The sequence below is a fragment of the Chlamydotis macqueenii genome, chromosome 7 (assembly GCF_036417535.1).
Source record: "Chlamydotis macqueenii isolate bChlMac1 chromosome 7, bChlMac1.mat, whole genome shotgun sequence".
NCBI classification, from domain to species: Eukaryota; Metazoa; Chordata; class Aves; order Otidiformes; family Otididae; genus Chlamydotis; species Chlamydotis macqueenii.
The window spans coordinates 24,733,621-24,756,656 of record NC_141562.1 but is presented as its reverse complement, the minus strand read 5'-3'; the positions used below and the strand labels follow the sequence as shown (position 1 = coordinate 24,756,656).

General features: G+C 62.3%; 1 protein-coding gene across 1 annotated transcript in view; it reads right to left on the bottom strand.

Moving 5' to 3' along the window:
* Positions 1–381: 381 nt before the first annotated feature.
* Positions 382–23,036, bottom strand: part of SLIT1 (slit guidance ligand 1) — a 58,972-nt gene continuing 36,317 nt past the window's right edge. Inside the window, exons 5-37 of the mRNA XM_086752228.1 lie at positions 15,036–15,107; positions 14,835–14,906; positions 14,353–14,424; positions 13,883–14,046; positions 13,377–13,524; positions 12,841–12,912; positions 12,502–12,573; positions 12,328–12,399; positions 12,059–12,202; positions 11,807–11,970; positions 11,669–11,692; positions 11,082–11,226; positions 10,868–10,942; positions 10,505–10,648; positions 10,067–10,210; positions 9,779–9,945; positions 8,599–8,731; positions 7,790–7,858; positions 7,361–7,432; positions 7,045–7,116; positions 6,672–6,743; positions 5,114–5,277; positions 4,618–4,742; positions 4,342–4,439; positions 3,471–3,610; positions 3,003–3,096; positions 2,684–2,821; positions 2,106–2,343; positions 1,882–2,012; positions 1,635–1,789; positions 1,281–1,569; positions 947–1,158; positions 382–869 (exon numbers count right to left, since the gene is read on the bottom strand). Coding sequence (XP_086608354.1) covers positions 625–869; positions 947–1,158; positions 1,281–1,569; positions 1,635–1,789; positions 1,882–2,012; positions 2,106–2,343; positions 2,684–2,821; positions 3,003–3,096; positions 3,471–3,610; positions 4,342–4,439; positions 4,618–4,742; positions 5,114–5,277; positions 6,672–6,743; positions 7,045–7,116; positions 7,361–7,432; positions 7,790–7,858; positions 8,599–8,731; positions 9,779–9,945; positions 10,067–10,210; positions 10,505–10,648; positions 10,868–10,942; positions 11,082–11,226; positions 11,669–11,692; positions 11,807–11,970; positions 12,059–12,202; positions 12,328–12,399; positions 12,502–12,573; positions 12,841–12,912; positions 13,377–13,524; positions 13,883–14,046; positions 14,353–14,424; positions 14,835–14,906; positions 15,036–15,107 — 4,198 coding nt within the window. The 3' untranslated portion in view covers positions 382–624. The remainder of the gene's footprint in view (positions 870–946; positions 1,159–1,280; positions 1,570–1,634; positions 1,790–1,881; positions 2,013–2,105; positions 2,344–2,683; positions 2,822–3,002; positions 3,097–3,470; positions 3,611–4,341; positions 4,440–4,617; positions 4,743–5,113; positions 5,278–6,671; positions 6,744–7,044; positions 7,117–7,360; positions 7,433–7,789; positions 7,859–8,598; positions 8,732–9,778; positions 9,946–10,066; positions 10,211–10,504; positions 10,649–10,867; positions 10,943–11,081; positions 11,227–11,668; positions 11,693–11,806; positions 11,971–12,058; positions 12,203–12,327; positions 12,400–12,501; positions 12,574–12,840; positions 12,913–13,376; positions 13,525–13,882; positions 14,047–14,352; positions 14,425–14,834; positions 14,907–15,035; positions 15,108–23,036) is intronic.

The following is a 23,036-nucleotide window of genomic DNA, read 5'->3' as shown; positions in this document are numbered from 1 at the left end:
GGGAGCTCCTCGCTGCAGGTGCCATTGGGGCGATGGCAGATCCTCAGCAAGGAGGGCAGGGGTGCCGGAGGAGAGGACAGGGAGCTGGGCTCACCAGGACCACGGGATGCCAGCTGCACCACCCAGCCCTCTGCCAGCCCTGGCTTGCCACGGCCCACCCGGGCTCTACGACGTCTGCTCCAGTCTCAGGTGTTGGAAAAGCCCCCAGCTCGCCCAGCTGGCTGCAAGGGACAGAGCTGCTGGGGAGGGGACACGCAGAGGATACGGGCGCTGCTCTCCGTGGCTGTGGGGTTGCGCTGGGAGGGAAGGCAGAGTGCTGCAGGGAGCAGGCAGGGAGCAGCTGGGCAGAGCGGCTGCAGTATATCCATACATCCGTGTAGCTGCAGTTCTTAGAAAATTCTCTATCTATGCATTTGCTTTGTTTGTGGCAGTTTTTTTCCCCCATTTCTTTTCTTTTTTCCCAACCCTCTAGATGCAACAGCTCTACCCTCTGCTGGGCTCCTCCAATGCGGCTGCGGTTCGGGAACATCCAGACAGCAGCACCACGGCCACAGGGCAAAGCAAGGTCCTTGGCTCTTGGGGGGGTCCCTGCCAGCCCCCCAGCTCTCCAGGGCCGGTGGCCGCTCACAGGCACTGGCTGCAGCCACACTTGCTGGGCTTCTCCACCTCCTCCACGAAGGTCGCGCCGTTGCTGCACTCGAAGGCGTATTTCCTGCGCCGCAGCCGCAGCCCGGTGCAGCAGCCGGTGGCAGGGTCACTGCAGGACCCCTGGCACTCCACCCAGGCCACCGGCCGCGTCGTCTGGCAGATGGCGTAGCCCCGCTGCACCTGGTAGTAGTCCCGCACCGGCTCCCCACGGCACTGCGGCTCTGCAGGACAGTGACGCTCAGCCTGGCGCCCTGGCGTGGGGCTGCCCACCTTGGGCACCCACTGCCCCGGTGCCTACCTTGGTCGCAGAGGGCTCCGGCATAGCCACTGTGGCACTCGCAGGTGGGCTGGCCAGCTGGGGTGAGGCGGCAGTGGCCGTGGACGCAAGGCCAGCGGTGGCAGGGGTCAGGTGGCTCGGCAGGCTGGTTGCAGAGGGCACCCTGGTAGCCCTCGTGGCACTGGCAGCTGTAGGAGAGGGCGTCGAGGGGCAGGCACAGCCCGTGCACGCACCTGCGGGTAGCCGGCACCATCAGGCACCTGCCAGCACGGCACGGCACCAGCACGCACGGCCCACTGGCACCGAGCGGGGCACGGCGCGGTGCCAGCACAACCGAGGGGGCGAGGGCACTCACTTGTGCCCCTGGCAGGGGCCGCCGCGGGGCTGGTCGCAGTGGGGCCCGTCCCAGCCGGGCTCGCAGTGGCAGACGGGGCCCTGGGCCCCGGCGGGCTGGCAGATGCCGTGCAAGCAGTAGAGCTTGCGGCAGGGCTCGCAGCCCGGCACCACCCCCGGCGTCATCCGCGTCTTGGTGAAGTCCTGCAGCTCGTTGTTGATGTACAGGTTGCGGATGCACCCATGGAAGCTGGTGCCGTTGAGGAGCTGCCAGAGGCGGAAGGCGGCCGAGTTGACATCCACGGGCATCCCTGAGGAGAGCAGGGCTGTCAGCATGCCTGGCGGCCCCCCCCATCTCCCCCAGCCCCTTTCCTACCTCCCACATAGAGGGGGGCCTCGCTGTTCAGCGTGTAGTGCTTGCCCGAGTTGTCCATGGTCATGGGGCTGCCACCATCGATGGAGAGGTTCACCATCTGGTCGAAGGTCACCAGCTCCACAGTGTGGAACTGCCCGTCATTGATGGTCTCGGCACTGGTGAGAAGGTCTGGGTCACCAGGGACCTCCTCGCAAGCCCATGCAATGGGGATGATGGTCCCTGGCGAGGGGGAAGGGGTGGCAGGTACCTGTAGATGGCTGAGCTGGGGTGGGTGCCAGGGTCGTAGCTGACCCTGACGTGGCCCTGGTACAGCTCCACGGCCATGTGGTCGCTGTCGCCGTTGTACAGCAGGATGCCGTTGTCTTCAGCTGTGGAGACCTGGCAGAGGGAGAGGAGGGAGCCCACATCCCCATGGCAGCATCCCCGATGCCACCCTCCCCAATGCCCCCATGCCCCCCCCCCAGCCCTCACCTGCAGGGTGATGTTGGCCCGGGGCCAGTCCTGCAGGTCGGTGAACTGCAGGTACGTGTCACGGTCCACGAAGTTGACGCCCAGCAGCTTCTCACACTTGGGGCCACCGAAGCCAGGCAGGCACTGGCAGAGGGCACGGGCGCCCCGCTCCACACACGGGGCCCCATTCTGGCAATCGGCTCGCTCGCAGAGGCCAGGTTGGCCAGTGGCACGGGGTGGCATCTCGCAGAGCTGGCCGCTGCAGGGCCAAGGGTGCTGCTGGGCACGGGGTTGGGAAAGCGCCCTACACACTGCCCATCACCCCATGGGGCTCTGACAGCACCCCCCTGTTTTGGGGTCCCTGGGGAGGCTCTTCAGCCAGTGGCATCAGACAGCTGAGCCCTGCTCTGGGACGCTGGCTCCCCTCAGTGTCCATCCCCAGGAACCCACAGCCCCAGCCCCACTCCTTCCTCTTGCACTAGGATGGATGGATAGATGGATAGATGGACAGATGGACGGACATGGTAGCTGAGACTGGTCCCCCCTGCACAGTGACACGATCCCCGCTACCCCCAGTGCCCCCATCTCCCCGGCAGTACCTGTAGCCCTCGGTGCAGAGGCAGGAGTAGCCATTCACCTCGTCCAGGCAACGGGCGTTGTTCTGGCACCGGTGGTCCTGGCAGTCGTCGAAGTCCTCGCTGCAGTTGCTCCCCACGTAGCCGGGTGCGCACTCACACCTGGAACAGGCGGGGGGCTCACAGCCACCCCTTCCTTCCCCCTCCCTGTGCTGGTGGGCGCCTGTTCTTTCTGGCATCCCCTTCCCCATGCCCCCTTGCCAGCCTGTGAGCTGCAGCCCCCCAAAAGCAAATTTTCCCCACCAGGCAGCCAGGAGAAAGCGGTTTAGGGAGGGGGGCTCACCTGGGCCCCTGGCTGGTAGAGACACAGGTGGAGCCGTGCTGGCACGGGCTGAGCTCAGTCGAGCAGAAATCAGGTGGCTGCTCACAGAAATCCCCTGCAGGGCAGAAAAAGGGGTGCCAGGGGGTGCCCAGCAGCTCTGGGACCAGAGGGGCAGCCCTGGACCCCGCAGGCTCAGCTCAAGGCAGGGAGCGGACGAGCCCACAGCTCACGCTGCCACAGGCACAGGGCTCCACTCTGCCAGAGGCAGCTCACCCCAGGGAAGCGAGGGCATCCCAGGGCACGGGGGCTCAGCTGGGTATACACAAACGTGAGGCAGCTGGGCCCAGAGGAGCCCAGCAGCCACCGTGATGCGCACCGGGAGCAGGCAGAGAAGCTATTAGCCCTCATTGGTAAGAAAGGAGAAGGACTAGGCACATCCCCCTGCCAGGCCTGCGAGGTTGGGGGCTGGCCAGCCCTCAGTCCGGGTACCTGTGTAGCGGGCAGGGCACAAGCAGGTGTAGTTGGTGGCACTGGGCATGCAGGAGCCCCCGTTCTTGCAGTTGTGCTCCTTGCAGGGGTCGCTGGTGGCACGGCAGCTCGGGCCCTCAAAGCCTGCTGGGCACAGGCACCTGGCAGCGTCAGGGGGCAGGAAACGGAGTGTTTTGGGGTGGTTCTCCCAAAAACACCAGCACAGGATCTTGGCGCAGAGTATGCATGCATGCTAAGAGGCTCTAGGGAGCGTGGTCCGGTGCCCCCCTGCTGAATAATGGGCGCAGGGGAGGGTGACAGCATGCAGCCCCATGTGGAGCACACGGGGAGGATGCTGAGTTGCCACGACAACAGGTTGAGAGGCCACTCAGCACGGGGGCCAGGCAGCTGCGCATCCCACCTCCTCACCACCAGCCTGCCTCTATTTTCAGCCTCTAATTACACCCCAATTCCCAGAATGGCCTGGAGTGTTTGGGGTAGCGAGGGTTGTACGGGGGCACAGCAGCTCTGCAGAGAGCGGCAGCGACCCCATAGCCCCATCCTACCCCATCCTACACAGTCAGCCCTGCTGCAACAGCTGGATCCCAGCCCCAAATCCTGCCACCCTCTGCCTCCCCATACCTCCCGTGGCAGTGGGACCCCCTCTCCCCACCACACCTTCAGCCCAGGACCCTGCAGGGCTGGGGGGCACAGGGAAGCAGAGAGCAGGCAGCACGGGCTGGGGCTGCTGGGTGAACGTGATATCCCAGCTACCTGTCCCAGGGAGCACACAGGAGGGGAAGGAAGCATCAGACTGTATCTCTGTGGGATGCCGGGGCTTCACGTCACTGCCCGAACACCCATGTTCCATGGGTTCCTGTCTGGCGCTTACCTGAACCCATCCCCTTGCCCGTCCTGGGGCTGGCAGGTCCCTCCGTTGGCACAGGGGTTGGAGGAGCAGCCGCTGAGCGCCACTTCACAGTCCCTGCCCTGGGGAAAAGAAGGAGAAATGGGAGCGGGGAGGGTGCCACAGCACTGTGTCCCGCTCCCCCTGCCCTGTACCACTTGGCCAGGCACCACAGTATGCAGGGGGTTCCCGCAGACAGCGAGCCCCGCTCCCCGGTGCTGCCCCCTTCCCCGCTGCTGGGGACCCCCGGGACCAGGGTACCTTGTAGCCACCGGGGCAGGTGCAGCGGTAGAAGCTGAGGGGGTCGTTGTGGCAGGTGCCCTGGTTCTGGCAGGGGCTGGAGAGGCAGGGGTTGCACTTGGCTTGGACGCTCAGGGCGGGTGGGCCTGCAGGACAGATGACTGTCAGCGTGGGGAGTGATGGGGAGGCGTCCATTTGTGGCACCAACATGGGCTGCACAGCCCCAGCCGCAGCTGGGAGCAGAGCCTGCCCTGCTCAGGGGCCGGGCATCAGGCAATGGCACAGCCCTGTGCTTGCTTGGTCACCAGGGATGTGCCACCAGCCAGGTAAGGGGGCAGAAGCATGCCAGTTCTCCTCCTTCACAGGGCAGCTCAACGGATGAAATGCTGGAGTCCTCCAGGCTCATGGAGCATCCCTCTACTGGGCACGGGGCAGGAGGCAGCCCAGCTCCCTGTCATGCCTGCTGCCCTGCCTGAGGACGGCATGGATGGACACAGATAGTGGGAACACCTCTCACCTTGGCACTCAAATTTCTTGGCAGGGGTGGTGAGCAGCAGCTTGCCTTCCATGTCAGGGGGCCCAGCGCAGCGGGCGATGCCTGGCTCCTTGTACCCAGTCTTGACCCAGCTGGAGAGCCAGCGCAGGTTGCAGCTGCAGTACAGGGGGTTGGCCCCAATGGCTCTGCAAGGGAAGCAAGGGCAAAACTGCACTCACTGCCCCACAGAGGGAACCGGGCTCGGAGACCTTGGGACTGGACACAACTCTGTCACTTGGCTGGGCTGCCACGTGATGGGGAGACCCCGTGCTCCTCCATTTCTGGACCCACAAGAGGTGCTGCCCACGGACTGGGGCACACAGCCCCACACTGCTGCCCAGTTAGACCACACTGCTGCCAGCCCCGTAGCCCACACAGTGTCCTGTGGCTCCGTGCTGGGGCTCTCCGCTGCCCACACAGACATCCTCAGGAATTCCTCTCCAGCACTCAGGCAAAGCTCCCTGGCCCAGCAGAAACCGGGCAAAGCACTTTGAGGCTGCGCAGCAGGAACAGGACCACTGCACAGGAGCTGCGGGGCCCGCCTGGGCTCTGCCACACAGGGCAGGGACACAAGAGCGGGCTGCTGGGGACAAGCAGTGGGTCATGGCCAGAGTGGGGACAGCATCGAGGGAGAGCAAGGAATTGCTCTGAGAGAGAAGGAGGAGGAGGAGGGAGGGCTGCTCTGCTCCGCAGCAGAGTAGGGCAGGGAGCAGCGGGTGACGTGGGAGGCTGAGGGGCTGGATGGCTCTTTGCATCCTTCACTGCAAAGGTCAGCAGTGATGGAGGGCTGATGCAACCCACACCTGTGATGAAGGAAGGAGATGGCAGCCCAGAAGGGACAGCAGATCTGCTGGGGCTGACAAAACTGGTCCTACAGCACCGGCTGGTGACACAGCTCAGCCCTGCGGGAAGCGGCAGCGCCGGCTGGCAGCAGCAAAGGCAGCACTACGCTTCAGCAAGGGAGACTGGTGACAAGCCAGGAAAGACCAGATCAAGCAGTGCTGCTCCCGAAAAACACAATGAACCCATGGGCTGGAAAAACAGCCTGAGACTCCCAGGATGCCAAAAGCAGGACCAGCCACTGGCAGGCAGGTGGGAATAGCTTAGCAGGGACAGGGAAGGGACCAAAAAGTCACCGTGAGCAAAACTGAACCTCCACCCTGGGCAGCAGGTACGGGGCTGTGCTCCTAGGGTAAAGGCTCCCTCAAAGAGGGGCTGAAACACTGCCACTGGCAGGAGGATGCTTGATGACAGATTTGTTGCTGCAGGGATGCTAACGACACGCTGGCATGGGCCAGAGCAGCCCCCGCCAACCCACGGCCCTGCCAGCACCCTGCATGTTATGGGACCCTGGGGACCTGGTGGGGGTCCACAGCACCTCCAGCAAGGACCACAGGGGCATCCCAGCAGCACTGGGAGGCTCAGCTGCACACCCGGATCTGAGGGCTGAGCATGGGGAGGGCAGGCACGGTACGGCACTGCCCCACAAATGCTGCCCCAGGTACCAGCCCACAGAGGAGGCGAGGAGGACGATACTCACAGGTGGGACAGGGAGGTTACATCTGCGAAGATGCCCTCAGGGAGGCTGGAGATGTCATTGCCATGGAGAGACCTGCCGAGAACAGAGGGTTCTGCAATGCCTGCGGCTCCAGTGTGGGCAGCAAGGGCTCCGGCCAGCTGGGCTGCCCCTACCCCACAGATCTAGCCGCGGGTGGCAGAGGTGGACCCCACCACAACGTCACTGTTGCAAATGCACCATCGGCTCCCAGAAGCCGATGCATCTCCCTTGCTCCTCCTGCAGCCTGTACCCTGCCCGCCTCTGCCGGCACCCAGCTCCAAGCGGGCACAGGGGACACAGCCAGCAGCAGAGGGGCCGAGCGAGGCCGAGAGCAGGACTACGGGCAGGTACTTACAGCAGCCGCAGGGAGCGGAGGCCCTCGAAGGCCAGCGGAGGGATGCACTGCAGGGAGTTGTAGCTGAGGATCCTGCGGAAGGGAAGAAGGAGGCAACACAGCACTGGGGACACAGCTGTGTGTGCAGCAAGACCACCACTCTGGGCTGCATGCTCTCCCTGTGTGAGCTCCAGCTCAAACCACAGCTTCACCCAGCTGGAGCGGGGAGAGCTTGGTGTCCCCAGCACCCCCCAGTCTTTGGGGTCCCCTGGGAATAGCCCCCCGCAGCTCGGCCGGGCTGCAACCCAGCGTGGCACGTTGCAGGGACCGCACTTACAGAGTGGTGAGCTGGCTCATGTTGGTGAAGGAGGAGTTGCTCAGGGAGCTGATCTTGTTGTTGCTCAGATCCCTGGAAAACAGAAACCCCCGGTTTTGGAGCCAGCAGGGCCCTGTCCCCAATCGCCGCTCCCCGGCCCACTCAGCTGCAATAGGGTGTGAACAGCAGCACGATGCAGCCTCCAAGGGAGCAGCAGCGGTCACACAGGGTGATGGCAGCAATGCCACTGTCCCCGCTCTGCTCCATGTGAGCACCCAGGGGCTGAGCATCCCTGCCAGCTAGCTGTGTCCTAGTGCAGAGTGGGGACACAGATGGACATCAGGGGTCCCTGCACACCTGGGATCACACATCACAGGGACAGCCCCGGTCCTTGCCCACAGGTCCCAGCAGTGGGATTGGCTGCCTGGGCTCCTGCTGCTGGCTACTCACACAAGCTGCAGGTACTTGAAGGTGGAGAGCTGCCCCGGGACCTGAGTGAACTGGTTTCCATCCAGGTAGCTGCAAGGAAGAACGAAAGCACCAAGGAGTGGTGAAGAAGCAGGAGGTCCCTCTCTCTGCCCTCCTGTTTCTCATGCACAGACACCCTTACAGACTTTGGGCTGCGAGGAGCATCTCCAGCATCACCTCCCTCCTGGCACCCAGGGTGTACGGGGCTCTCAGGGGACCCCTGGGCTGGTGGGGAAGCCGATGTGTGAGTGGATTAGGAAGCCCAGGAGCTCTGCACGCAAGTCCCTAGGAGTAGTCTCCCAGCAGCCTGCGTGTGTGAGCGTAGCCAGCCACGTGCTGCGTTTACACATCCGATGTGAGCGTGGGCGGCCGTAACCATTCCCAAGGCATGTGTGAGAGAGCGCGGAGGATGCGGAGAGGAGGCGTGTGCGAGACAGCGCAGGGGTGTGAGGAGGTGGTATGCATAAGCATGTGCACAACCAGTGCATACATCGCCCACACACAGGACTTGCTGCTGTCCCCCAACCCAGACGGGCGCGGAGCCCCTTTTGCAGCGATGGGCATCATGGTGCCCACACATTCAGACCTGGCATGGCTGCCTGGGTGTCTCCCTGACACCCACGGTGACTGGTGGCTGATCCCTGGCAAACCACATCCAATTGCTCGTGTGCTCAGAGCTGGGAGGGTGCACATCTGCCCCAACACCTGCAGCCCCACAGCAGAGACCCCCTGTGCAGAGCCGCAAACTTGCTGGAAACCAGGGAAAGAGCGGGCAACCGCCCACCACTCACAGCTCCGTGACGTTCTTGGGGATCCCCTTGGGCAGGGCCTTGAGGTGCTTGTTGCTGCAGCGGACGACAGTGTCGAGGCAGGTGCACTCCTGCGGGCACTGGGGCCGGGGGACACAGCTGGTCTCCTCCTGACCTGCACCGGGCACAGAGAGACACAAAGTCACCAGAGCCTGGGCACTGCGTGAGGTGCCTTGTGCCCACCTACGACTGCCCCCCCTCCCATGCTGACCATCTCCCCTCACCCCCAAAGCTGCAGGCAGCCTGCTTGTGAGGAACAGTCCATTGCTTCCGCATCCAGAAATCGCCTGCCCCACCAGCATGGATGCAACCAGCCAGCTCAAGACTGCTCTGATTTTCACCATTTTCAAACAAAAATGCAGTCCCAGGAACAGCAGAGACGAGGGCACAGAGGTCAGCCCTGCAAATCCTCCTGAAATAACTCGCACCCGTCTCCCAGACACAGGCTAGAGGGAGAGGTGCCTGTCTTGGGCAGCCGGAGAAGCCGGCATTGCCCCCCCTTCCCTGCTGCGGCGCTGGGCTCCATGGGAGAGGCATCCCCGGGACAACCGTATGTTATCTCGCGCCACCAGGAAAGGCGCAGGATGCAACCCTCCAGTCTTTGACGTGGTGGAGGAGGGAAAGCAGAAGAAACTATGAACTGTTTGTAAATATTTTCCAGAGGGCTCAAAAAGCTGTTCTAAATTTAAGAAATAAATAAAAAAAGGCTTTTCTTTCAACATGCGCGCTCTCCGCCTGCTCCGTCTGTCCGGCTCCAGCGCGTGTACAGGGCTGGGAGGGGAAGCGGGGGAAGGAGCAGGATGAATCCCGATGGGCTCTGCCTACACATCTGCTACCCCCACATCCAGGGCAGAGGTTTGCCAGCAGGGACCTGTCTACATATAAGGGCCACGCAGTTCGGAGGGTGCAAATGCCTCTCCTGGCTTCAGAGCAGCCTGTGGGTATTCCAGTGCAGCCCTAAGGGCTGGGTACCAGGAAGGGAAACGCGTGCATCCTTACAGGAGAGTATTAATGGGCTGAGGGACCCCTCGAGCTATCGGACTCGAGGACACTGCCAGACATCCAGGAGCAGGGATAGTGCTAGGACAGGGAGTGCGGTGCCGGCCCAGGAGGAGCAGCCCAGTCCCCTCTCACCCCTACCGCCACGGGGCCCGTGAGTTACCTTCCTCACACCTGAAGTCGGGGAAAGCCACGTCCTGGAGCGGGATCTGCCGGAGGAAGTCGGGGTTTTGGCACCGCGGGTTCCCTGTCACGATCTTCCTCTTGCGCAGCCAGTCCCCCAGCCAGGCCAGCTGGCAGTTGCAGTTGAAGGGGTTGGCAAGCAGGTTCCTGCACACGGGAGGCAGCGCGGGGCCATCACCTGAGCAGCCATCAGGCATGGGGACTCCCTGCAGCCCCCCACTGTGATGGGGACAGCCTGGGAGCATCCTGCCCAGGGCCCAAGACGTACAGTGTGGAGAGGGACTGCAGCGTGTCGAAGGCGCCCGGCGCGATGGTGCTGATCTGGTTGTCGTACAGGGAGAGCAAGCGGACGTTGCGCAGCCCTGTGAAGCTGTCGTTGTGGATGCAGCTGATGCGGTTGTTCCTCAGCATCCTGCAGAAGGAAGGGGATGAGGGTACCTAGCGATGACCCTGGCACATGGCACAGGAGAAACCCACCTCAGCCGTACCTGGGCTTTGCCCACCTTGCTGCCAGGCAGCAGGATGAGCCTGAGCCAGTCCCTGAGCAGCAAAAACTTGTCCCCCCAGCTCTGGATATGGCCAGTGGATGGGTAGGGCACTCCCAAGCTGGCCCCGCAGTGATGCAGACAGCACCAGCCCAGCAGGGCAGGGGAGCAAGGAGCAGGGACATCCCTGTCCCTGTGCCCTTGGCAGAGAGGGGACTCACAGGGTTCTCAGCCCATCCAGGCCCCGGAACATGCCGCTCCGCACGGACTCCAGCTGGTTGACAGTGAGGTGCAGCTCACTGACGGAGGATGCCCCCTCAAATGCCCCGTCCTCGATCTCCGACACCTTGTTGTTGCTGAGGTTGCTGCAGAGAGGGGAAAGCTGGCTGGGGCAGGGAGCTCTGCCCCAAACTCATCCTAAACTCTGCCTCCCCCAGGTCCCACCAAGCGCTCTGTGATGCCCAGTCCTTCGGGTTGGGATGTGCCCCACATTTCATGCCCCAGGCTGCCCTGGCATCAGGACCCCCAGGTACCTTCCCAGCCCCCGGGCACTCCTGAAGGGGCTGTGCCTGCCTGGTACTCACATTTTCTTCAGATGTGGGAGTTTCTTGAAGATGCCAGTGGCCTCCAGGATGGAGATTTCGTTGTTGTTCAGGCGCCTGGGGTGGGCAGCAGGGAAAAGAGCTCAGGAGATGGCTGCAAAGGGCCTGGCACAGACCAGACCCTGAGCCAAACCCCAGCACTGACGATGCTCCGGTTGCAGGAGGGAAAGCAGAGTGGGAGGGTGAAGGGTCTTACAGCTCGGCCGTGGACTGTGGGATGCGCTCTGGGATCTTTGTGAGCTTCAGGTTGGAGCACTCGACCACGTTGGATTCGCAGCGGCACTTCGGGGGGCAGATCACGTCGCTGTTGCACTCACTGTTCAGCTGGTAATCCTCCGTCCCTGTGTGCCGGCAAGGGCAGCGTGGGCTCCTGTAGGCTCCCACCCTCCCAGTCAGGCTCCTTCTTTTTCGCATCCCAGCTGCAGCACACATATCACTCCTCTCCGTGCCCAAAGCAGCTTATCCGCAGGGATATTTGTCCTGGGTACAAAGACGTCTGTGCTGCCCGCCCCCCTCTCCCTGCCTGCAACCAGAGCTGGACCCCGGAGATGCCTCCGTGCACATCCGGATAACGGCACAATGGGAGATGCTGCAACACATCCCAGTACCCAGCACTCTTCATGTCGCAGCACCTGGGAACTCAGCAACCAGAAACGATGGGAAATGCAGCATGGTCCTGCTGGGTCACGGCAAGGCTCCGGCACAACCACCCCTGCAGACAGCCTGGCCAAAAGGGCACCCTGCACACACCCACGCACACATGCGTATGGCTCTTCCTCTTACCTGGGATGAAATACTGCTCTTTGGCTGTGGAGAAAAAAAAGCACATCAGCACCCTGAGCACACAGACACCAGGATGGGGCAGGGTTGAGGACAGCTGTGCCGCAGCGTGCCCATGATGGGGATGGGGACGGCTCTCACCTGAGCAGCGAAACTTCTTGCTCTTGATCTGGCCGATGCGCTTGTTGGCCAGGCGCCGGGGGCTGGCGCAGCGGGCGCCGCTGGTCTCGACAGGGTTGGCACGGAGGAAGTCTGCCAGCCACTTCAGGTTGCAGTCACAGACGAAGGGGTTCTGGGCCAGGTGCCTGTGCCAGGGACAGCAGGTGACCATCAGGTCCAGCCCCAGCTACCCGCTGAGAGTACTCGGGCATCGGAGCTGGCACCGGCACTCACAGGGTCTGGATGGCTCGCAGGGAGGTGAAGGTGCCCTTAGCCAGGCTCTGGATCTTGTTGTCATAGAGCGAGAGCAGCGAGAGGTTTTGCAGGTCCTGGAAGGCATCCGCCCGCACACAGTTGATCTTGTTGGCGTTGAGGAGCCTGGCAGGAAGGGAGGGAGGTGAGGCTGGGGACCCCCTTCGCTGCACCACCTCAGTCCCGCTTCCTGTTGTCCCCACAGAGCATGGGGACATGGGGACCCCCGCACCCAGCCACTGGCGCCTTACAGCAGCTGCAGGGCAAAAAGTCCTCCAAAGACGCCCTTGGGGAGGTCTGTGATCTTGTTGCCATACAGCACCCTGGGAGAGAAAGGCTGGTGTGAGAGAAATGGGGGAGAGCAGTGTGGGGCACAGTTCAGGGGGTGCAGCGTCCATCCCACACACCTCAGTGTGGGCACTTACAGGGAGTTCAGTGAGCGCAGCCCCTGGAAGGCGTCAGGGGCAATCTCTGAGATCTGGTTATTGCTCAGGTCTCTGAAACACAAAGGGAGAAAGCGGCCTGGTCCTCTCTTCCCTTGCCCATGCTCCCATCCTCCCATTGGGTCCAGGGAACCACCCTCAGCACCTGATACACAGAGCTGGGGGTTTCCAAGACCCCATCCCAGTGCTGCCACGTGGGGCATCCACATCATGCCAAATGCCCCACACCCATCAGAGTGGGGTGCTGCAGGCTCACAGCAGTCACCAGCGGGGTGAAGGGTGCTGGGGTTCGGGGTGAGCTGGTAGGGGCTGTACACTTACATCCTCCGCAGCTTCTTGTAGGGGGAGAAGGCACCTGGGGGGATGGACTTGATGCCGTTAAGTTCCAGGCGTCTGCAAAGACAAAGGGGAGAGATGAGGGCTGTAGGGCTGGCTGAGCCCCAGTGCCCCATTGACAGGGCTGGGGGTCTGCAAGATCCCACTGGAGTGACACCATTCACCCCAGGGACAACTTGCAGCCTGTAGTCAGGGCTTTATCCATCAGGGACGGGTGCCATAAGTGGGGGGACCGTGCTAGCTGGGGTGGGGGGAGCACCTCCTCCTCACCCAGCACCCTGGGTCTGGGAGCAGCTGCTGCCCACCATGTGCTCTATGTGCTGTCCCAGCAGGGCTTTGCACCATAATTGGATTCCACTAAGGAGATTATTTCTCTATTTACATTTTTAATGCAGCTAAACCCAGGGCTAAATCTGGGCAGCAAGGCAGAAGGGCAAGGAAGGCTTGTCACCTCACGGGGTGGCTGAGCCTTGGGGCTTGCCACCCAGAGCCCGACGGCGACAGCACGGGGCCATACTCACATCTCTGTCATGGTCTCGGGCAGGTTGGCAGGGATGGCCGTCAGCCCCTTGCCCCGACAGTCCACGATGCCGTTGCTGCAAGTGCACATGGCTGGGCAGGAGCCAGAGGACAAGCTGCAGAGCTGGGCACGTGCTGAGTCCGTTTGTCCTGCCAGGAAAGCAGCCAGCATGAGAATCGCAAAGAACTGCACCAGGCGGGTGGGTGGCAGCACCCCAAGGAAGGGACCCTGGTGACAGCTCGTGGCACCCTTGAGCGGGTGCACAAGGTCCTGGTGCACCCCAACCTCGTGCAAAAGGCACACAGCTCCACTGATGGGGTGGCGTTGTCCCCATGTTGTCCCCTCATCAGGGACAGTGCTGACCTGAGCCGAGCCCACAGCATGCATCCAGGCTCTGAGCTGGGGCATGTGGCAGGGAGCAGAAGTGGGCTGCGTCGGTGGGACAGGCTTTGTCCTCATGACCCGTGTCCCTGCCCTGGCCCCCACCACCTCCCCTGTCCCCCTCACCAGAGCAGCTGAACTCATTCTTCTGGATCTCGGCCACATTGAGGCCACGGAGCTGGGCTGGCGCAGAGCACTGGGTGAAGAGCCCGATGGTGGGGCGCTGGCGCAGCCACTGCGAGAGCCAGGCCAGGTGGCAGTCGCAGAAGAGGTGGTTGGAGTGCAGGCGGCTGCGGGTGGATGAGGCAGTCAGTAGCCATGGGACGGCTCCTGCCCACCCGACTGCCCTCCAGCTGCCCCACTTTGGCTCATCCCAAAGGCTGGAGGCACACAGAGGGGGACACGGAGGAGCCCGAGAGTATCTGTGCCAGCTGCCAAAGCCATCTTGCTTGGCAGCACTTGGGGATGCTCTGCAGGGGTGTCCCCTCCATCCCCTCCCCACGGGCACCGCTGAGCTGCCACCACCAGCAGCAGAGCAGGGGACATCCTGCTCCAGCTCAGGGGGTACCCCCGACCCCCACAGCCCCAGCACTCACAACGTTCGCAGCTTGGGCATGTGGTTGAAGCTGGACACGGGGATGGAAGTGATATTGTTGTTATTCAGGGTCCTGCAGGAAGGAAGAGGGGGGCAAGTCAGGGTGGCCAGGTCGTAAACGGGAACTTGAGATGGCCCAGGTGGCACCAAACCACTTGGAGAAACAGCACCCACCCACCCCTGGCACAGGGTGGATGGAGAGGCAAGGGATGGGGACAGCCCAAACCCCCAGGCAAGGCTTGCTGCCCTTTCCAGGCTTCTCCCCTCCACAGCCTGCTGCAGCCCAGTGAACCCCCTGGGGCAGGATCAGGCCCTGGAGCACAGCTCTGCCAGACTGCTGCTCAGCCTCTCCTCAGGGCCAGGGAGAGATGGTATGCTGGGGATGTCCCTGCAGTGCCTCAGTGAGTGGGGAGCACCCGGGGACACCCTCACCCCACACGGGGCTCACAGGCTGAAGGCTCCAGCCAGCCCCTGGCCACTTACAGAACCTCCAGTCCCCGCAGGGCACGGAAAGCCCCATCCTCAATGCAGCTGATCTGGTTCTTGTCCAGTTGCCTGCAGGAGAAAGACAGAGGGAGCATTGCTGGGATAGTCCAGGCGGAGAGCAATCGAGGTGGCTCCTGATGCCTCCTTCCACCAGACCTGATCCCAAACTCCCCCGTGCCCATCCCTGCCGAGACTCACAGGTTCTTGAGGTCGGTGGCCCCGCGGAAAGCTTTCCTGGGGATGGCTTGGATGAAGTTCTCGCTCAGGTCCCTGCAGAAGAAAGAGGCAGGAAGGAAAATGAGCGGTGCCTGCCAAGCACAATGCCTCGTGGGACAAGGGCGTCCACAGGCAGGGGCATGCCCCAGCACTCAGTGATCCCTGAGCGGCTCTGGGAAATCATAATTTGGCTTCAGGTCTCCGGTTGCCCACTGCCCTACTGTCCATGCCGAGGCGAGTCCAGCTCCAACCACGGTGACTGCAAGTAGCTGGGGGTCCCCAGGCACTTCTGTCCCCAGCTCTGACGAGCGGGGCACAGCTCTGGGAAAACCCTCCGTACTTAAATACCCTGTGACTGCTATAATTACAGATCCCTGCTGATTAACTGGTAATTACACTTAGTGGCTCCAGCAGGCATTCCCATGGAGCCTGCCCCGCACTTTAGAGGGCACAAATAATCAGGTCATTAATTACTTCATCACTACACATCACCCTGCAATGCCGGGGCATGCCGGGCCAACACGGGCTCTGTGTTTGCAGGGCTGGCAGCAGGTCAGATCCCCCACGGCGCCTGGGCTGGCTTTTAACAACCATGAAAGCCAAAAATCTCACTGCAAAGAAGGGTCAGGATGAACCGGCATTTGTCCTATGCAGCAAGTCCACGGCTGAGTGAGGACCAGGGTATCCCACACAGATTAAGCATCCCCCCCAGGCCACGCAGACACCCCCATCCCAGCCCCGAGAGGTGGTCTGGGGTGTCCCTGGATGCCAGCATTTCACGCTCAGTGCTGACCAGCTCTGCTTCAACATAATGAAGCCTGTTCACTACTGATATCCCAGGGCAGTTGGGCTGGGTCAAGACGGAGGCACAGCATCCATGCTCCTCCCTGTGCCCCCATTTTCTCCAGAAAATTGGCTCAGCATGGCTTGCAAAAGACCTGGAGGTCTCCAAATCGGGACTTTGCCCCAGCTGAAAGCTTCAGAGGGAAACACTCCCAGAGGAAAGCACCAGCATCGCTTGCACAGATGCACGAGAAGACAGAAAATCCGAGGATGGTGGGTTTGCCCAGCAATCTGGTGGGATGCTCAGCCACCAAGGAGCTGCCATCCGGTGTCGGAGCAGACACTGGATGCAGGGAGTAGGGGCTGGTGCGTGGCTCTGGGTCACTCCTGGGGAACCAAACCCGGCTGGAAAAGCTCTGTTGCTGGGGCGGAGGAATGGAGATGCTGCTCCTGAAGGGCCCAGGCTCCCGGGGAGGGTAAATCCTGGCTCCACATCCCCACGGCGGCAGCCGGGCTCGCAGCAGGCGCAGTTTCCCCGCTACCCACGCGGCGGCACTGCCAGGCTGCCCTGCCTGCTCTGGGCTGAGCACCCCCCCCCGCCCCCAAAAGGATCCAAGTCGCTCCGCACCCTCCAAAGGGGAAGGGACCCGACACCTGCAGGAACCTCCCCGACACCCCAGCATCCCTTCAGATGCAAACACCCCCTCCCCATCCTCTGGCTGGGGATGCAATGAGCCCGAGGACCCCCAGGAATTGCACTGACCTCTCAGAAAAAAACGCAGCATTGCCCCAAATCCCCTTTTCCCTTTTGGCTCCTAGAAGAAGGAATCCCCTAGAAAACCCTCAGGAAACTGCCAGACGAAGTTCACCGCTCTTCCTAGCAACGCGTTCAATTCGTTGCGCTCCCTCACGGCAGCTGCCCATCCTCCAACATTAAATCGGTCACAGCAGGGCCAAGCATCTTGAGCACCCACCACGCTTCGGTGCTCTGCACCCCCCTGCCCAGTTCCCCCTGCCTGCAGCTTGTTCGGTTCCCCCACCGAAACCTCGCTGGCGTTTCTCCGCTTGCAGCACATGGGAGTCCCAGCGCGCCCGGGGAGTAAACCCAGGCGTCTGTCTGCAAGCTGCTCACTTACAGCTCGCGAGGGAAACGCCGCTAGAAGGTTGCCACCGACTTTGCGAGGCTTCTCCCCTTCACAGCTTTTTGTGTGACAGTCACTGAGGAAGCACTGCCGTCAGGGGTGCCGAAGCCAGGAGGGACAGACGCTGGATGCGAGGGTTTCAGCAAGGCGCCGGCGTCGGGCTTACATCGCTGGCAGGGTTACCCAGCTGATGGCACCAGGACAAACACATGCTTTGCCTGCGGGATCCTCGGCCCCGGCCTTGGAACAAGGCACGGCCCCTTCCCTCCTGGTGTTTCGTAGCTCCCAGCTATGTTTGCTTTACACTTTGTCGCCGAAGAAACAGCAGATGGCACGGCTTCTCCTCACTCCGCCGCGCGGCTTGGCGGCACTCTGGGCGGCTGTGCCGGTGCCACCTCGCACCCCGCCAAACACAAGTGTGTCGCTGCCATCGCATGCGGAGTGCCAGCTTGCAGTGGTGACCAGAAGCACTGACAGGTCTGACAGCCCCACTGGGGACCAGCTGGTGGACAGGGGCAGACAGAAAAGGGGGAAAGAAAGCAGCCCCCACCCCGCTGTCACAGCCACTGTTTCTGCTTTTTCTGATGTCACTTCCAGGTATTTACCTAAAGCTCCAAGTTTAAAAGTTCCTGGTTATGGAATCCACGGGATGCCCAAGCAACTGGTGCATCCCTAGCGCTGCCATCCTCCCATCCCTGTGCTGCAGGGACCACGCAGCTGGAGTTTCTCCCCACGCAGCTCAGGGTGCAGAGGGCTCTGGTACTCCCAGAGGTGCAAAGGGGGAAGGATGACAATGGGTGAGCAAGTGATGGGGACACACAGCCCCCACCCTGGGAGTGCCAGAGGACAGAGCCAGACTCCTGTGTGCAGGTAGACTCTCCGCGGAAGCTGTAGCACAGGTGCACGCCCAAATGGGAAGCTCTCAGCAGCCTGTCTGCAACGCAGGACCCCCGATTGCTCCCAGAGACCCCACTGCATTTCCACCCCTTCCTGGCCCAGTCCCATCCCAGACCCCTTTTATCCCCAGAGTCACCTCCCGCAGGGGTTTCTAACCCAGCAGCAGCCAGCTCCAGCCCATGGCTGTGCGAGGGCGAGGAGTGCGCCCACTTTCCTTCCACATACCCTGAAAGCTGCCTGGCCAGCCTGTGTCCACACAACTCCCCCACCTCAGCTGGGCAGGGTCGGGGATGGCGGTGGTCAGGGCTTCCCTGCTCACATCTTAGACCCCACCGCACGCACGATGGTTGTTGGTGCAAAATTCGCGGCAGGTCGAGAGATGCCCCCAGCGCTGGCTCTCCCAGTAGCCGGCAGCCCCTGGCCCACCACTGCCACCATTTCCCCGGGAGCCTCGGCGAGGAGCCAAGCGCGAGGACATGGCTCCTTGGGGGCTGGCAGGGGGCTCGACGGCGGAAGCCAACCCCCCAGCGCGCCGCCCTGCCCGGCACTTAGCAGGGGCACCCGAGCAAAACTGTTCGACATGGCTTCCCAGTGGGGAGCCCACTCAGGCAAACAAACCCCGGCAGCCTTAATCTCCCCAGCAAGAGCTCGGCGGGCCGGAGGGCTGGCGGGAGGGAGGGGGCCGCAGCAGGGCGGCCGGGCAGGGAGGCCGGGGCTATTACCACGCTCTCATTCTTTTGGCTAATCCTGACTTCACACTTTAACCTGATTGAGCCTTGTTTGGCGAGCCGGCTCCTCACACGCCGTGTGAGGGGATTAGGGCCGGACGCAGCGGGGAGGTAATTGCTTCCCAGCGGCGCTGGCCCCGCGTCCTCCGAGCCCCCCGCCGCCTGCCAAGAGCGCCAGGGCGGCCTGGCAGCCCTCCGGCACGGTGCTCCCCTCGCCAGGCAGCCCGGCTTGGCAGCATCGCCGGGACTGGCTCTGCTGGCAGCGCAGAGGTCCAGCTTGTTCGGGGTCAGCGGCCACCAAGACACCTCCGTCCAGGCAAAAGTTGCAGCCCGTGTCATGCCCCACTCCACCTGGGCCAGCACCAGTGTTTCAGGCTGGGATGGATGCTGCCCAGATCCCAGCCTTGCCTCACTGCCCTTATGCTGGAGGAGGTTGTGTCAGCCAGTGTTTCCCCAAGTCAAAGGGCCTGCCAGGGACTAACCGGCAAGACCAATGGCACCAGCAGCTATTAAGTGGTCCGATGTCCCTCGGGTCACCGCCACACGCCATTTGTCCCAGGACAGAGGGACGGCAGAACCTGGGCCGCCCCGCCGGCACGGCTGTTCACGCCATCACCTCCACCGCCTGACAGGTGACGAGGGTGAGCGTGCAGGAACACGCATTACGTGAGATCGATAGACTAATCAGCACCCGCATTAGCGGCTGATAGCCCAGAGGCCTCACAGGGGTTTTGCAATCCCGTTTCTGGCTGCAGGGCAGGAGCAGCTACACCCACTGCTTGTGCCGGTGTTGGCACCCACAGCCCCGCGCTGGGGCAAAAGCGTGTCACTCGCGGGTCCCAGACACAAGATCCACTCGAGGTGGCGGACACAAGTCCCCAGTGCTGCAAGGAGCCAGCGCCCCGGAAGGGGTGTCCCAGAGGGGAGCTGCTGGCCCGAGGTTGGGGGCAGCTGCCCTGCTGCCACATAAGCAGGGTGTCGGTGTGACAAAGCAGGGTTTTGTCCACTGTGTCACCTGCCCCAGTCCCCAGCGCCGGTGTGAGCAGGGCCCCGTCTCAGGTTCAGGCTCCTGTAGCATGCCCCCAGCATTACGTCAGGCTGTTTGATTTTTAATGGGCTCCGCTGGCCCAGCTGCTGGCACTGCTCCATCCTGGCCAAGGGGGATAAGGCAGATCTCCCTCCCCCTCCACCCCTGCCTCACTCCGCCATCCCCAAGGTCACGGGGAGCCTGCGCCCTGCCTGCTGCTGCCTGTTCCCCGCTGCGACCCCGGCCCCTGGGGCTGAGGGCGTCTGTGCAGGACAAGGTGGGATGGCAGAGCCTGATGCACGGGTGCAGACAAGCCAAGGTGCAGCAGGGCGGGCTCAGCATGAGCCCCTGCCGCTCAGGAAAGAGATCGTGGGGTCTCTGGAAACGTCACCTTGGCAGAGGCTGGAAAGGGAGACAGGAAGGGATGGGACAGAGTCCAAAGCAGCATGGCGAGGTGGAAAGGGATCATTATTTGCTGCTTTTTGCAACACCAGGACAAGGGGTGACCAGCACAATCAACCAGGCAGGCTTAAAATGGGAAAGAGTGATTCCTCCCAACAAGGCATCGGTAGTCCATGGGACTCCTGGCCACAACCAGCTCAAAAGGGAAACAAATAGGAAAAGAGCACAGAGATGCACCTGCCATGCCGTGCTGCAGCGAGGAGCACCTGCACATGGATGCTCGGGAGCCAGCTTCTGCTGCCAGGGGACCAGCTGGGCACACCTCTGGTAGCCACCACACTGCCCAGCACGGGCTGGCAGGCACGGCCGACAGCTCGGCCGCCGCTCAGCCGGCAGGGACTGTCACCCAGCAGGAGCCACTTCTGCTGTCAGCCTGTTTTAGTGGCAAGCAGAGAGGAACAACCCTTCTGCTCCCCAGAGCAACGTGGAGGATGTCATCCTGCGGTCAGCCCAACGCCAGCAGCCCCCAGCCAGCCAGGGCAGGGTGCCAGGGTCCCTGCTCCAATCTCTACCTGCCACTCTTGTCCCTGCCCCTCCTGGGGCTTGGGGGGGGGGGGGGGGGGACGCGGACAGCGAGTCGGGGGTAGGGGGCGGGCCGCTCCTGCGGCGGTTCAAGGGGGAACAGCTGGTTGCTGCGAGGAGCATCCCAGGCTGGGCGGCACGGCACAGCACGGCACAGCCCTCCCCACTGGCAGCCCGAGCCAGCGCTTCATCAGGCAGCCCCAGTCGCCAACAATTACGTGCTGAGTAAATCGATGGGATATAATTGGACTATTAAGATCTCATTATCCTCCTGGCTCCGGGTGCCGCAGCCCACAGCGTGCTGGGGGAGACCGCAACCTGCAGCCACAGAAACTGCCTCCCCACCCAGACAGCCTCGATGGGTACTGGGGACAGGGTGCACAGAGCAGGGACGGGACAGCCAGAGGGGACAAGGATGGCAGCAGCAACCTGTATTCAGCACAGGAGACATCTCTGTGGCACACTAAAGTGCTGTGCAAAGGCAGGGAGGTGTCCCTACAGAGGCCCTAGAGAGGAGGAGGTCCAGGCATCCTTCTTCTAGCCACCGCAGCAGCCTGAAAGCCACTGCTGGTTTCTCCTGCCCTGTACAGGGCTCATTGCTCCTGGGTGCCATGGGGAGTTCGGCCTCTATATGCACTTTTGTGTGTGCCTCTACCCCAGCCCAGCTGGAAAGCAGGGCTCACATCCCCACTTGCGAGTTGCAGCGTCCCCTGCTCTGAGTTGCACAGGCTGCCCAGCCCTGCAGGTCCCCTCCCCTGTGCAAGGGCCACGTACCCATCCCGTCCATCACCTGCTCGCACACCACCCGTAGGGGAGTGATGTGATTCCTGGCCGTGGGACAGTCCTCCCGAGGGGACCAGAGTCCTCAGCACCTCTTGGCAGGCAGGGTGACACAGCAGGTCATGCCACCAAAGTCCAAGGAACCACAAATAACCACTTCCCTTAGGAGAGCTGTCCCTATCCCCACCCGAGGATTTTTTGCAGTGATATTTCTTGTTATCTCAGCACCAGCAAAAGCGATGGATCAGAGCTGATCCTTGCCAGGCCCATATATACAAGGACAAAACAACCCTTTGCTCCAGCAAGGTAACACACTGCTAGACATCACAATGTTGTGCCGAGCATCTCAGTGCACAGATCTTAGCAACATGAGCCCAGTCATCAAATTCTGCCTGTCCATCACGTACACACAAGCAAAGAGCAAAGGCGAATGCTGCCAGACCGGGGAAGCAATGCTTCACACCACTCCCCTGCCGGGAAAGGCTTCCCAAAGCGCCGTGCTGACCCCAGGCTCTGGCCCTGGCTCCTTCCCTCCCAGGAGATGCAGATGCTTCCCAAAACATGAAAGCTGGAGAGGTTTGTTGCTTGGACAGCCGAGCAGAGTATGTGTAAAATGCAACATATGCTCAACAGTTAGTGAGAACAGTCCCAGCCCCAGCGCGGTGCTGCTGATTTAGCAAAACATTTCAGGGCACGCATAAATCTCAGCGGCTTCAAAGGGATGCTGCTGACCCAGGCCATGACCCGGGTGGCTGTCCTTACCGCAGCACCAGTGACTGACACCAGCTGATATCAGCCGGCAGTACCACCACCGTGCCCGCGGATGCGCAGAGGTGCACTGGGGATGCCGAGGCGCCTGGGTGCAGGTGACACCAGCAGCCTCGTGTTTGGGCACGGGGGAAGTTGGGGACGTGCAACATCCATCGTGAGTGGGATGATCCGCACAGGGAAGGCATTTGAGTGAGCCAGGCTTTGCCGAGAGGCTCCCTGCACAGGGCGGTGGCTCTGGTCCAGCTCCAGCAACGAGCGGCTCCCGCGTGGGCTGCGCTGCAAAGCCAGAGCTGCGGGACTCGGCCTCCACGGGAAGGGGGATGCTGTGGGAACATGGGGAGCCGGCCAAGGAAAAGAGGGGAGTGTGGGAGGGAGGGGGAATAAAGCATCTGCCACCCACCCTGGAGCCTCTTCAGAGATTGAAACAAGTTAAAAGCAGCAGCTTTAATGGAAACACAAGTGAAATAACAAGCTGCAAACCCTGTGTGCCTGTCACCGCCCCCTCCCCACACTGTCCCTTTGTTCCTGCAGCCTCGTTATCTGCGGGAAGGGGAGCCGACGCCAGGCTGAGGCATTGCCACCAGCTCCCCGGCAACCCAAAGCACCTCGAGAAAGCCACAGCACCCGCCGTGCCCAGCGCCCCGTGGCCTGGCAGAGGCCGGGGTGGGCAGCACATACCCGGGAACAGCCAACCTGCTACTGCCTGCAAAGGGACCTGCCGTGGGGCTGACACGTCTGCCCTGGCTCCCACTGGTTGCTCGATGAAGGTTCGTCCCCCTCTGCAAGCATCTGGCTGGACACTGGGTATTAAAACTGCACCTACTGCCACTGAGAGCCGAGGCACCCAGCCGGTGGCCCCATTGCTGCACGG